General features: G+C 47.3%; 1 protein-coding gene across 1 annotated transcript in view; it reads left to right on the forward strand.

Moving 5' to 3' along the window:
* The window catches only part of abcc3 (ATP-binding cassette, sub-family C (CFTR/MRP), member 3), a 78,252-nt gene extending 77,307 nt beyond the window's left edge, over positions 1–945 (forward strand). The window contains exon 31 of the mRNA XM_056297666.1: positions 56–945. Coding sequence (XP_056153641.1) covers positions 56–167 — 112 coding nt within the window. The 3' untranslated portion in view covers positions 168–945. The remainder of the gene's footprint in view (positions 1–55) is intronic.
* The last annotated feature ends 14,519 nt before the right edge of the window (positions 946–15,464 follow it).

Consider the following 15,464-nt stretch of genomic DNA (forward strand, 5'->3'; position numbering starts at 1 on the left):
GTTTCTTAACAGATGTACAGATCTTAAAATGTCTCCTTTTTATCTGTCCTTGCAGGGTGCTGGTGTTGGACAAGGGACAGATTTCTGAATTCGATACTCCGACAAACCTCATGTCCAAGAGAGGGGTGTTCTACAGCATGGCTAAAGACGCGGGCCTGACACAATAGCATCTCTTCATCCCGGTCTGCTAAATCAGGATTCAGGATCAGCCCGTTTCAACACAGTCCAGTCAGATTTACATCCAGGAAGTGAAATATAGATCACAGGATGTTAAATTTCGAATTTTTCACTTTTTACAACTACTACAGGGCACTTTCTGACTGTTTTGAACTGAGGCTGGGCCCAAATCCTGACCCTTTTCGGCAGATTTGCATCAAATAGCATTAGCAAAAAGATTGTAGTGGTTATCTGATGCTGCGGTGAGTCTCAGTCAGTCAGTCCACAGTATGTCGGTCACATGACTGACGCATTTTCTTGTGATTGTCTCAAAAAACAACTGACATTGTTTTGTTTTTTATAAGACGACATGGCCAACACCGTCCATGCAGCGCCTCAGCAGGATGCAAAGAGACGTGAAGTGTATTTGCAAGCGCTGCTTGACCCAAGTCTGCTCTTTAGTGCCTTCTGGCAACGGGAGGAAGTGAGCTCGTGAATGTATCATTTCCTGTTCCGCTGTCTGCGAAAGAGAAAAAATAAAGGAGGAACTTTTTTATTTTGTTACTTTTTCTACATTAAGATATACTGTGCCACTGTACTAGAGAAGAAGCTGACAGTTTTGGAACGACGCCACCTATTTTTGTACTGTATCATTTTTTAAGCTACTTTGTAAAAGAGCTGCCTCTTCGTGGGAAGTTTGTTCAGCAAAGCGTGTGATTCCTGTATGAACCAAATCTGTAAAAACTTGAATTATGTGCTACCAAAATGTGGAATATGGTGATGCTGTTATTAAAAAAAAAAAAAAAAAAAAAGGAAGCGGGGTGCTTTGTTGTTTTGAAATGATAGATGATGAGAGAGGTGAAGCGTATCAGAGCAAGCCCGGTTGCAGAACTGTTATAATTTGGTCATTTAATTATGCGGTCCATCTTGTTGATTTAATTGATGATTAAATACAGAATGGAAATGGCTAAAAGCAATTTTATGTAGCGGCCTTCTGCCCGGCAACGGCTGAAAAACTGGATACATGATACAGAAAGGAACACACACACACACACACACACACACACACACACACACACACACATATATATATACACTCACCGGCCACTTTATTAGGCACACCTGTCCAACTGCTCGTTAACGCAAATTTCTAATCAGCCAATCACATGGCAGCAACTCAATGCATTTAGGCATGTAGACATGGTCAAGACGATCTGCTGCAGTTCAAACCGAGCATCAGAATGGGGAAGAAAGGTGATTTAAGTGACTTTGAACGTGGCATGGTTGTTGGTGCCAGACGGGCTGGTCTGAGTATTTCAGAAACTGCTGATCTACTGGGATTTTCACGCACAACCATCTCTAGGATTTACAGAGAATGGTCCGAAAAAGAGAAAATATCCAGTGAGCGGCAGTTCTGTGGGCGAAAATGCCTTGTTGATGCCAGAGGTCAAAAGAGAATGGCCAGACTGGTTCGAGCTGATAGAAAGGCAACAGTAACTCAAATAACAACTCATTACAACCGAGGTATGCAGAAGAGCATCTCTGAACGCACAACACGTCGAACCTTGAAGCAGATGGGCTACAGCAGCAGAAGACCACACCGGGTGCCACTCCTGTCAGCTAAGAACAGGAAACTGAGGCTACAATTCGCACAGGCTCACCAAAATTGGACAATAGAAGATTGGAAAAACGTTGCCTGGTCTGATGAGTCTCGATTTCTGCTGCGACATTCGGATGGTAGGGTCAGAATTTGGCGTCAACAACATGAAAGCATGGATCCATCCTGCCTTGTATCAACGGTTCAGGCTGGTGGTGGTGGTGTAATGGTGTGGGGGATATTTTCTTGGCATACTTTGGGCCCCTTAGTACCAATTGAGCATCGTGTCAACGCCACAGCCTACCTGAGTATTGTTGCTGACCATGTCCATCCCTTTATGACCACAGTGTTCCCATCTTCTGATGGCTACTTCCAGCAGGATAACGCGCCATGTCATAAAGCTCGAATCATCTCAGACTGGTTTCTTGAACATGACAATGAGTTCACTGTACTCAAATGGCCTTCACAGTCACCAGATCTCAATCCAATAGAGCACCTTTGGGATGTGGTGGACCGGGAGATTCGCATCATGGATGTGCAGCCGACAAATCTGCAGCAACTGCGTGATGCTATCATGTCAGTATGGACCAAACTCTCTGAGGAATGTTTCCAGTACCTTGTTGAATCTATGCCACGAAGGATTAAGGCAGTTCTGAAGGCAAAAGGGGGTCCAACCCGGTACTAGCAAGGTGTACCTAATAAAGTGGCCAGTGAGTGTATATACGTATATAAAAAATGCATAGGGCGGCACAGTGGCGCAGTGGTTGGCGCGATCACTTCACAGCAAGAAGGTCCTGGGTTCGAGCCACGGGATAGTCCAACCTTGGGGGTTGTCCCGCGTCGTCCTCTGTGTGGAGTCTGCATGTTCTCCCCGTGTCTGTGTGGGTTTCCTCTGGGTGCTCCGTTTTCTTCCCACAGTCCAAAGACATGTAGGTCAGGTGAATTGGCCGTACTAAATTGTCCCTTGGTGTGAATGTGTGTGTGGGCCCTGTGATGGCCTGGCGGCCTGTCCAGGGTGTCTCCCCGCCTGCCACCCAGTGACTGCTGGGATAGGCTCCAGCAGCCCCGCGACCCTGAGAACAGGGATAAGCGGTTTGGATAATGGCTGGATGGATATATATATATATATATATATATATATATATATATATATATATATATATATATATATATATATATATTTATATATATATATTTATATATACATAAAGAAATGCATGAAATCGTGCCACATGGATCACTGCAGAGATAACATAGACGTTGATATTAGATATAACTACATATTTAATCATGTTGGCTGATTATTTGATCAATTATTTGACCAAAAAAAAAAAAAAATTAAGTCAAGGATTACCAGCCCGGTCATAATGAAAAGCAGTGATTATAGCCAAACATAACAGACTTGACACACTAACGTACTTAATTTAGTTATCCACTAGGGTGGGCTCTGCTCTCACTGTCAGCTGTTCCATTCATTTTCTACACAACCTTAAACCAGACATGGCGTCTATCCCAGCAGCCACTGGGAGGGCTGGGAGACACACCAGAAACACTGGTCACCACTCCGTCACAGGGACCCACATACCCCGCTGCACACGCAACTACGGGCAATTTAGTGTCGCCACTTTATCCACCATGCATATATATTTGGGAGGAAAAATGCCCAAACTCCCCGCAGAAGAGCCAGGATCGAACCCTGGAGCCTCCGGCTGTGAACCACTGAGCTGCCCGCAGTCGACTACTGATCCTCCCTCATACATCAGACATGTAGTAATCTGCCTACTGTCTTTTCACCGAGGACAGTGAGACGGTAATGTGTAGGACTCTTCACTGCCGCTGTCCATCATCTTTACCCTGAAGCTGTATCAACATCTCTCTGAAGTCTCCTCCAGTTACTAAACCTGCATGCAAACTGGGGGAACCAGCTTGTTTCACTTCTTTAAGATCTGTCACTTATGTGCCATCAGGTCATCAATTTACACACCATGACGGATTAATAGTGCAGGAACAAACCCTCAAAAAGGGCCTACCTGTGGCAGAACAAAACATGACTTTGACATGTCCCGTCGATGCAACGGATGGTAATCATTTTTCTTTTTACTGCAAAAGTCATTAAATTAATCGATGAAGCAATTCACCACATAGGCCAAAAAGAAAAAAGAAAAAAACCTTCCCTGAAAGAGCGAGTACCAAGTTAATCCTATGCCATTTTCTACGTACTGGTTGTATTTACATCATATTTGCACTGGCAGTCTGCTGATGGTCTATAGGTTTCATTATGCTAGAAAGCAACCAGAATGTCACAATATGGTTCTATTGTGACTCAGGATCCTTTTATATAAGGCCTTATTATAGGCAGAAATATCAAACAGTAGATTTTTCTGAGAAAATCTCATTTCTAATCTTAATCCTACTGTAATAATACTGCTATCTATACCCAATTATGCTAATAATTCATTTCAGGTACTAACTAACGTTGTCTCATCAAAAGCAAGAAGTGATAGTTTGCCGCTGAGCACTATTATTCTGACTTTCCAGCGAGTATAACCCAAAAAATACAAAAAATGCCTGCCTTGTAACAGAGAATACCAAGTTGATCCCATATTTTTCCCCCACTGGTCTTATTTACATACTTTATATTTGCACTGAAGGTTCTCAGGTAGTGTCTCTAGACTTCAAAGAATGACAAAATATCGTTCTATTGTGAGTCAGCAGCCTTTCACATGTAGCTAATAAGTTTGGGCGGCATGGTGGCGCAGTGGTTAGCGCTGTCGCCTCACAGCAAGAAGGTCCTGGGTTTGAACCCCGAGGTTGTCCAACCTTGGCGGTCATCCCAGGTTGTCTTCTGTGTGGCGTTTACACGTTCTCCCCGTGTCTGTGGTGGGTTTCCTGCGGGTGCTTCAGTTTCCCCCCACCGTCAAAAAGACATGCATGTTAGGGTTAATGCTCCTGTCTGTGCCCTGAGTAAGGCATGGCAAGACGAACCAGAGTTGTTCCCCGGGTGCTGCACGGCGGCTGCCCACTGCTCCTAGCTACACAGCTAGGATGGCTTAAACGCAGAGCGTAATTTCCCTACGGGGATCATGAAAGTATATCAAAATAAATAAATAAAAAGTAGAAATCTATCTATCTATCTATGTGTGTGTGTGTGTGTGTGTGTGTGTGTGTGTGTAGTAGTTAGATGTTATGTAGATTATTAAATGAAGGCAAAGCCCACCTGACTTCGACACTGTGCCTGATGTGATGGTAAACACTGCAGCCGGGCAGCTGGCATCAGCTCGAGATCCAAGGAGTTGTCAAACTTCACTGAAGACGGAAAGATGCAGAACATGACGTTCATCGAACAATGGCCGCTTAAAAGAACAAGAAGTTTCTGGGCTTCAGAGACCAGAACGTGTTCAAGTACTTCTGCTGATATGAGGAAACCATTAACATCTACGGAGACAGAACAAATTGCAGTGGATTCAGATATCCTCCTCAGAAGATTGCTGGCAGTGGCTAAACAAAGACAAATGTATTAGAGAAGGTGTCAGCCCATGAGCCGGCTGCTCCACCACCTTCTCTCTTTCACAATGATGGAAGTATGCGGGAAACTATAAAAGCAACACTGGCAAAGAAACTGGGGGCTACTGTTGGAGAAGGAAATCACTTGGCTGATGGTGCATTACCATCTGCTTATATTATAGATGGCATGGTCCTCTTGCAGAGTTTGAATGATTCTGGGTTTCCGACTTTCAATGACCTTCGCGAGTGTTTGTTGCAGAAAATTCTCTCTCTACTGAATGGAAGTCAAAATGTAAACTGTGTCACCATAGTTTATAATCACTATGACAATCCACAGTCAATTACGCATCTTGAGGATGAGAGAAGACGAAACAGACGAGACATCGTGAAAAGCGATGATACAGACGTACTTGTGTTGCTCATTTACTATGTCAGTCGAGGACTGCTGTCATGGCGATAGACAACGGTTCATTCCAGTAACCAGCATTTCAAAGACATTGGGAACGGCTGTATGTGAGAGTCTCCTGTATGCCATACATTGACCGGATGTGATACAACAAGCACACTGTTCAAAATAGGCAAAATAAATGCTTTTGACAAACTCGAGAAGCACATAAATGAGCTTCGGGGTCTGAGAAACTTTGGCTTGCCTGACTGTCTCTCAGACGCTTTGCCAGATCTAAGACAATATGCTCTTCATCTCTATGGCCTGAAAAATAGGGCAAAAGGCCAGCTCTGTACCAGTCTTGATGAGTTCGTTGCATTCTTGCATCAACAACAGACATGCCTGTCTCACATCTGCCTCCCACTGAAGATGCTTTTGAACAGCATGTCCTACGGGCAATGTACCAAACTGGTATATGGTGCCGCAGTCACGTCCTCCCTTCTACGGGATCCTGTCGGGAAAAGTTGAATACTCAAAGATGGCACTTTACTGAGCCCGTCCTTTAAAAGAAAAAAGAAGAAGAAAAAAGCCTGCACCAAAAGCAGTAAGAGATGTCACCCATCTCTACTGCAATAATAAGGACTACAGTCAAACTACGAAGTGCCAGTATGTCTGTGGGATTGCACTGCACAGACTATTGCTCCCGCATTTACATGGACTGTCCTAATGCCTGTGACTGACTCACCCTATGAAAAACAATAAAAAATATGAAAAATAAACTGAGACATTTCCCCAGATTTTGTTCCATAGTTTATATATGTAAGAAGTTAATGCCCTCGGTTTACCTTTTCTTGAAATAGTGACAACACATTTACATTTGAAGTTGCACATTGTGGTTTTGGTAATAATAATGATATAAGACAACAGCCAAGAATGTTTTTATCTGAACAACACAAATTCAGACTTGGCACATGAGTTGGAAACGTCACCAATTAGTCAGGGGAAAAAAAATCTTTTGTTATAAATTAATGATTTCACTAATGCCCGGTGCACACTACAGGATTTTCAAATCTTAAAGAGCCCATATCATGCTATTTCCCAGTTTAGTATATTAATTTTCGTGGCCTATTTAGAAACATTTGAATTTTTTTACGGTCAAAAAGCACCCACTTACAGCTGTACAGGCTGTGTGTGCAGCACTTCATGCTCACTCAGCCTGAAATAGGCTGTTTTGGCTTCCGGTCTCTTCTGTCTCTTTAAGCCCCGCCCCGCTTTTCACTGTGCCAAACCCACTCTGTTGTGATTGGCCAACCACAATTTTCATATGCTATTTTATCATTAAATTCACTTTTGAGAAATTTCGAGGCGAGAAATTAACTGCGTAGATTTCGAAAATTGGCGGTTTTATGAAAATGTGATGGTGAATCAAAAAAATTCGCTCCAACGTTTTCGGAGTTGAGAAGCTCCACAAACCAGGCGACCAGCCGGCCTGTCACGCTAACAGATCCCGCTGTGAGCTAGCTGGAGCTCTCTCAAGAGACCGTTCTCATAGACAAGAAGTGTTCTGGTGTATTGTTATTATTATTATTAAAACTGTGTCTGATAAGTCTCTTGCAAAGACAATCGATAGCCTCTAATAAATAAAATATGGCATAACCGAGCAAATTTCCGCCCGCTGCGGGATTCGATCCAAGGTTGTACTGCACCACGAGACGACATCGCTAACCGCTCGACTCATGGGCGGCGATAGGCCAGTGAGTGTTTTTCTAGATTACAGAAGTCACCCTATCCCGGAAGCGCGCTTCGTTATTCCCGCGCTCCGAAGAGGCTTCTGGGGATCTGGCGCCTCATGTCTCAATCGTTACTATGGGGCAAATTTGTGTGTACCCACCCATGGAATTTTTAGCCCTTAAGTTTGTCTGACAAGCAGCAGCAAAGCATGATGGTTATTTGTAATTCCTTCCTCCTAACAGCTATTGTCTACCTATTGCAACGAGCAATCACCCAGGCCTGCAAAAGGCATCAGTGTTAGCCAATCGGTATCTAAATTCAGGGGTTACCCAGGTTCTATTGTCTCAAGAGACAGGTTCTGTAGAACCTGGCTAACCCCCGAGTTTGTCTCAAATATAACTTGAGACAAACTTCTGGTCTAAAAAAACCCTCATGGGTGTGTACGCACAAATTTGCCCATAGTAATGATTGATACATGAGGCCCCTGCACGTTTCCGGACACTTCCGGATCCCACCGCTGCCATCAGTGTAACCGAGCATATTTCCGCCCGCTGCGGGATTCGATCTGATTTATACCGCACCACGAGGCGACCTCGCTAACCCCTCGACTAAAGGGGGCCGATAGGTGGGGCGCCCCTACTCCAGGGCAGTAGCAACTCCACAAAATGTATAGAGATCATAACCCCTAAACCTACCACAGATGAAACACGTTTTAGTAAAACAAAATTGTTTGACAGTTTCTCAATAACACAAAGCTGGTTTTATAAAATAACCCACTTTCGCCAAATTGCACCAAAATGAAAAGAACATGCAAACACTTCCTTAAGTGTCCAATACTAATTTCAATTCGGCCGTGTATTGTAGCGAATTCGGGGGACAATGCAACTACAGGAACTGCCCCGGCCGGGAAGCGAACCCGTGTCGCCCGCACCGCAGGAGACATCGCTAACCGCTCGACTAAAGGTTCAGATTCGCCCGCCAGCGGCCAGCGTGTCTACTTATCCATGCACGTTACAGTATTATTATTTTTTTACACACATTTCGTCAGTATCTTCTCACCAGGTCTCCAATCACTAATATAAATCAGTCTTAGTTGTGATGGTGGTCTTCCCTCGAATTCCCAGTCACAGTTCAGTCAGAGAAAGAAACATACCTCAGTTTCTGATGAAGGTCAAAAAACATAGAAGTCCAAATGGCAGGCCACGTAGGACGGGTCGGGTAACTCACGCCACGCACAGCAGGGTGAATCGCTGATATGACGTCTGGATGGCAGCGACTCTTCTAGCGTCTCCCACCCCGCAAGCAATGCTTTATTACCGGGTTAGCCGTCTTATAGCTACGCCGACTTCCGTTCGACAAGGGGTTTCATTTAACCGCACTATCGAAGGCCTACACTGCCGCCTTCTGCTTCGCCCCCCCCCCGGCCTGCCGCTGCACTTATACGCGTCAGACAGCCCCACCGTTGCGCTGCTAGCCGCTACACCGCTAGCCTCCCGCCCGGAACACTCTATGGACCCCCTTAGTCCGAAATCCCTCCACTTCGCGTCACTTAGCAGCCGAACCGTCTTCCCGCACTGTATTTATACCACAGCCTCGAGCCAGGCACGTCCTTCCTTTTCTCTCCTTCCGCTTCCTCCTGCGCGCATGTCTAGCCCCGCCCCCTCAAAGTCAAAGCATCTTTATTGTCCCTTGTAGGGAAATGAGTTTGCAGCCAGTGTAAAAACTCTCACACAAAGACAAAACATACAAACACCAAGGCGGAACTGACAACAGGACATAGTGGGCAAGGAGAACCAAAGTAGGTCAAATATCAACTATACAGACCAAAGAAACAAGCAAATAGGCCAACCTGCTCTGAGTGCGATAAGCAGGCCAGTAAACAATAACCACTATCTGTACCCCATGGATGTATAGTAGTAGAGGATGCCGGATCTAAAAATGGCGCCTGTTCATTCCTATGAGAATTGCTCGCTCGACTGGCGCACAAGCCGAAAAAGTTTCTGGCTTCCGGGTTACTTCCGGGTACATGCCCACTGAACATGCGCGGCCGTGACGTCATTCCTCTAGGCTATGAGAACTACTGGTGTATTGGCTCGTACACAGCCGTGACGTCATGCAGGGGAAAAAAAGATTTTTCTGGGCTTTGGGATTTTTTAAAAAAAAGGATTAAAAAATATACAGTACAAAGAGTAATAATTGACCATGATTATAGCTGCGGGTGTCCTGTCAACAGGTTTACAGGCATCTGTTTTGCAATGACGGTCTATGGGGGAAATGCTTTTGGGGTCGCAGGGGATTTTTCGCCGCAATATCGCGAATGACTACTGGGAAAAAAAATGGCTGCAAGGCTGAGCGGCGGCGCCGTATCCAGTTCTACTACAATACATCCATGCTGTACCCTTACAAGTACCCGGTCTGTCCGGCTGCCCGATTCATTCTGCACCTGCGCAAAAGTCAGCGCACGTGCAGAATTTAACCGCTCCCTAACCCTAACCATACTACGCATGCGCTGATTTTCGCGCATGTGCAGCGCTTGCGCAGAACGGGTTGGGCAGCCGGCACGGTTCAGGTACCGACAAGCAGAAAACGCTGAACATTTTTGACGCATAACATGTGTATGACTGTTTCAAATTGTGGGATTGAACACAGAAATAAAGACTCATTTGCGAGCAAACCCCCCCACAGGAACGTCTTCGTTCCCACATTTTTAAACATACACATCAAAAAAATGTTCAGCGTTTTCTACTAAATCGGATGGTACCAGGGTCGAAGCAATCTGACCTCTACTTTGGCGCTACGACCCTCGGAGCGTCTAGGGGTACACTTAGGGGATACGTAATTTTGCACGACACCAGCTTCCACTCTACCAAACTTTGTTTGGCTTCCCGCCTCCGGTCTACCTGGTCTCCGGCCCGGTCTTTGTTTGAAGGCGTGCCAAATTAGCCGGTAGGCGGGCATTATGCCGGACTATGAAGGCGTTTCAGGAGCAGCGTTTTCTGTCGGGAGAGGATAACTCCCTAGGCGTGGACTTGGTAAGTCCACAGACATCCATTATTCAGCCATTACCCAAACCGCTTATCCTGCTCTCGGGGTCGCGGGGATGCTGCTGGAGCCTATCCCAGCAATCATTGGGCGGCAGGCGGGGAGACACCCTGGACAGGCCGCCAGTCCCCCCCCCCCACCCCCCCACACACACACACACACACACACTTTAGTACGGCCTATTCACCTGAGCTGCATGTCTTTGGACTGTGGGAGGAAACCGGAGCCCCCCGGAGGAAACCCGGGCAGACACGGGGAGAACATGCAAATTCCACACGACCCACCAAGGTTGGATTACCCCGGGGCTCAAACCCAGGACCTTCTCGCTGTGAGGCAACCGCGCTAACCACTGCGCCACCGTGCCGCCAATTGGGGTCCGTGCAATTGGGGTGGGTGCAACGCAACATATAAGTAACCCCAGTCCCCATTTAATTAAAACCAACCAAGTGTTGTGTGTCCGACTGGGCCAGGCGAGCGGGCTGCCGGCCCACTGCGGTCGGGTATTAAATCTGTCAGCCTCTCTTTCTCAGCCAATTACTTTTGGTCCGGTCCAGTCTAACGTTTCGTGGGCCCGCTCCGCTCCGCTCCCGTCTCTGTTAAGTGGCGACATTTGGATAAATAGTGGAGTGGGGCGAGACGGACAAACAAGAAGAGAGAAAAACGTAAAGGTGGCGCTGAAAAAGCGGAGAGAGGAGAGGTTGAAGCGCCGCCGCGGCTCCGTTGAGGCTGATGCAGCCAAATGTTTTAACATAACAAATTATTCATTTGGCGCCGTTTCCCGTCAGTCATCTCAGCCTCGTGAGCCCGAAGGCACTGGCAGCAGCAGAGCGGAGCGGAGCGGAGCGGAGCGGAGCAGCCCACTCAGCCCAACTCTGCAGGCTTCTTACACGCAGTTCCTAGTAACGCTTAAGGACACGGGAGAACCCAAGACGCACAATATGGGCTCTTTAACAGATTCTGTAACTGTCGGAGACAACAAACACAATGACAGATTTAAACGATTCAGTTCAGTCAAGACGCAGGAACACACACTCGGTGTTTATACTAAACGATTTAAGAGTGGTGCTGTTATCAAACTGGAACATGGACTTGGGTGGCGGCACGGTGGCGCAGTGGTCAGCGCGGTCACCTCCCAGCGAGAAGGTCCTGGGTTCGAGGCCCGCGGTAGTCCAACCTTGGTGGGTCGTCCCAGGTCGTGTGGAGTTTGCATGTTCTCCCCGTGTCTGCGTGGGTTTCCTCCCACAGTCCAAAGACCTGTAGGTCAGGTGAATCGGCCATACTAAATTGTCCCTAAGTGTGAATGTGTGGGCCCTGTGATGGCCTGGCGGCCTGTCCAGGGTGTCTCCCCGCCTGCCGCCCAGTGACTGCTGGGATAGGCTCCAGCATCCCCGCGACCCCCAGGATAAGCGGTTCAGATAAGGGATGGATGGAGTCCAGGGACTTGGGCTCTCACAGAAACTCACGTGATCAAAGGTGGCTTCAGAGCAACATGGAGGCGGACCGTCGTCATTAGCTGGTTGCGCTTGTGTGCGCTGTTTTTACCAAAAAACAAAGGGGCCCCACCATTACCACGAGAAGAGAGAGAGGGAAAAAGCTGTGGATGAAGTCATGGCTGAGGAGACGGAGTCATGGCAACATCTGGCTGGTGAGGCTTCCCGGCCAGCTCGCTCTCATTGGCTACTGCGGGTTTCTGCTCAATAGTCCGTCGCTGTTCCTTTCACACTACAGGATTTCAAGATACTGGATGTTGTAGCGAACCCGGGTCTCCCGCACCACGGGCGACTACAGTAACCAGTCGACCAAAGGGTCCGACCCGTTAGCCAAGGGCCAGCGAGTCTAGTCATTCCACCCACTCCCTCCCTCTGGGAAGCGCGTCCCCGCGCTTCAGCATACCAGCTCCCTCGCGCCTCTGGGCGCACGCGCCTCTGAGGGCCTCACGGTCTCACCATCCCACTCTGACACCAATGTGGCGAATTCAGGGGGCAGCCCGGAAACCGCCGCAGCCGGGACGCGAACCCGGTCGCCCGCACGCGGTAACCAGTCGACTAAAGGGTCCGACCCGTTAGCCAAGGGCCAGCGAGTCTAGTCGTTCGTGATCGTTAAAATATTTACGATTCGAAATCGAGGAGACTTCGATCGGTAACATTAAGAGTGTGTCTGTAAAGCCCTCACACTGCAGGATCATGTGGACAGATGATCGGGTCAGACCAGACCAGACCTAACATCTGCCCAATCATCCTCCGGTGTGGGGCGAGCGTGCTCGCGAAACAGCTGTTCTTCGGAGGCGTGTCTGTATGACGTCTCCACCTATGACTACGCTTCATGTTGCTGATTCACAAGAAAACCATATTTGGACATCGTGGCTGCTTTAAGGTTATTTTTGAGGTCTAGAGACACCACCTGAGAATCTTCAGCGCTAATATAAATACAACCGGCGCGTAAAAAACAAATCATGGGACCAATGTGGTATTCCCTGTTACAAGGCAGGCATGTCGTGTACTTTTTTGGGGTTATACTCACTGGATAGTCACAATAATGGTGCTCAGTGGCAAACTATTACCTCTTGTTTTTGACGAGACTATGTCAGTTAACTACCTGAAATACATTATTAGCATAACTGGGTAGGGGTTACAGTATTATTAGACTGGGATTAGGATTGGAAGTGAGTATTTCTCAGCTGTCTGGTATTTCCGCCTGTAAGAAGACCTTATATAAAAGGATGCTGATTCACAACAGAACCATATTTTGGCATTCTGGTTGCTTGGTAATGTAGGGACACCTATAGACCGCCAGTGGACCATCGGTGCAAATATGATGTACATACAGCCAGTACGTAGAAAATGACATGGGATGACTTTCTACTCCCTCTTTCAGGGCAAGCCTTTTTGCTTTTGTTTTTGTTTTGTTTGGGTTTCTCGCCGTTTTTTTTGCCTTCGTGGTGAATCCCTTCATTGATGAGTTTAATGACTTTCAGTGAAAAGAAAATGTATCACCATCCATTGCATCAAGTGGACACGTCAAAGTTGTGAGAAAAAAAACAAACGAGGTCCTGTTGGGTGGAACAACAGTTTTTGGATTTTGTTCTTGCACTATTATTATTAATGGCAAATAATACCACCCTATGCATGATACCGTGCATTCTGTAGGTATGAACGGTAATTATAAATACCAACCACTGGGGGCGCCCGGGTGGCGGTGATCGCCGGATTGAATCCCCGTGTTACCTCCGGCTTGGTCGGGCGTCCCTATGGACACGATCAGCCGTGTCTGCGGGTGGGAAGCCGGATGTGGGTATGTGTCCTGGTCGCTGCACCAGCGCCTCCTCTGGTCGGTCGTGTTCAGGGGGGAGGGGGAATAGCGTGATCCTCCCACGCGCTACGTCCCCCTGGCGAAACTCCTCACTGTCAGGTGAAAAGAAGCGGCTGGTGACTCCACATGTATCGGAGGAGGCATGTGGTAGTCAGCAACCCTCCCCGGGTCGGCAGAGGGGGGGGGGAGCAGCGACCGGGACGGCTTGGAAGACTGGGGTAATTGGCCGGATACAGTTGAGGAGAAAAAAAGGGGAGCGGAGGAGGGAGGGGGGGGGTAAATACTAAACACTATAAATTCAAAACAGTCGAGTACGTATATTCGGGTAGTGTCCCCATAAACAGCCTAACAAAGATGTTGGGGCAAGCCCCCACCCCTGTATTGTTTTTCCTTTCAACAGACTCCTTCCTGTATGGTTGATCCTTGAGATGTAGTTCATCTCAAAGTGGCCAAGAATTTGAAGTTGCCCAGCTTCAAAACTGATTTAGGATTAAGAGCAACTGGGATTAAGAGAAAGTAAGGTAATCCAAGATCAACACACTCAACATAACGGGACTAAGGAGAGGAGTTTATCCTCGGATATCTTGCAGCAAGATGCCTCTCGCCCCACACCGCAGCCTGATGTTTTAGGGACAACTTGCGGTCGGCACTTTCTTGGCAATGTTTTCTTCCAGTAATTGGCGATCTATTCATCATGTCACAATGTTCTGCCCCCGCTTCTCTCTTCTTCCCCCCCTTGGTATGCCAGCTCTGGCAGATGCTGAAGGCCCGGGATGGATGGAGGGCTCGGTTGCCAGCAGTCCTCTGTAGATCCTTGCCTATGGGCAAAGCCACATTAAACAGCGGTGCGGATAGGCTCTGCCAGTCTCCGGACTCCCCCCCTCCCCCTCATCAGTTTACGCTGCAGGCGTAGCAATCAAAGGAAAGGTGGAGGGAAGATTGAGAAGTTCCTCTGCAAAGCCAACATATCCCACCTTGTTTTTCTGTGGGCTCACTGTCTGCTTTGTCAGGGTGTTGCTCAATATTATGTGTAAGCAAAACTTTGTTGGCCTAGTGGAATTTTTTGCCTTGCATCTTATATGATCCAGATACCCACACTCTGAAAAGTGTACGTTCCCGATTATACGTGTGATTTTTTGGGGGAAACGTGTTTGATTCAACAATAAGTGATGATACGGTGTTTGTCTTTAGCACATCTGGTTCGAATCAAAAGTAAAGTACCTTGTAATTCAGAAAGCTTGTTGGGGGTTAGTAAACTCGGTGATGAGCTCAGACCCAGCTTTGTTGCCCTTTATTGTTCAAAAGGGAGACTTGTTGTTGATGTCTCGCGCCGCCGACCCGTTCCAGTAAGGTTCCTCCGGGAAGTCCTGCTTCTACTGTAGAGGACCATACTCCAGATGTACGCCCCATGCTACAGTAAGCTCATTACCGCCTGCTTAAAGGTCCCATGTCACTACACTTGAGCCTACAGGAACGCTCAGGTTGACAATGACCCCAAAAACTCGGTGACCAGTCGCATAGCTATTTTTCAGTCCAGCCCGGGTTTGGATCGATAAAGAAACAGAGACTGCCGTGAGGCCTTCATCTGGAAAAGTCAGAAGGATCCAGTCAGACAAAGCCAAGGTTATGTGTAGCTGTTACTTTTTATGGAAGCCTGAATCCTCAAATAACCTCTTGCCAGAGGGCATATCATTTAATGATTTTGCACTATTTGGGGGTTGCTTTCATTCCATTTTAAGC

This window comes from Lampris incognitus, chromosome 17, assembly GCF_029633865.1.
Source record: "Lampris incognitus isolate fLamInc1 chromosome 17, fLamInc1.hap2, whole genome shotgun sequence".
NCBI classification, from domain to species: Eukaryota; Metazoa; Chordata; class Actinopteri; order Lampriformes; family Lampridae; genus Lampris; species Lampris incognitus.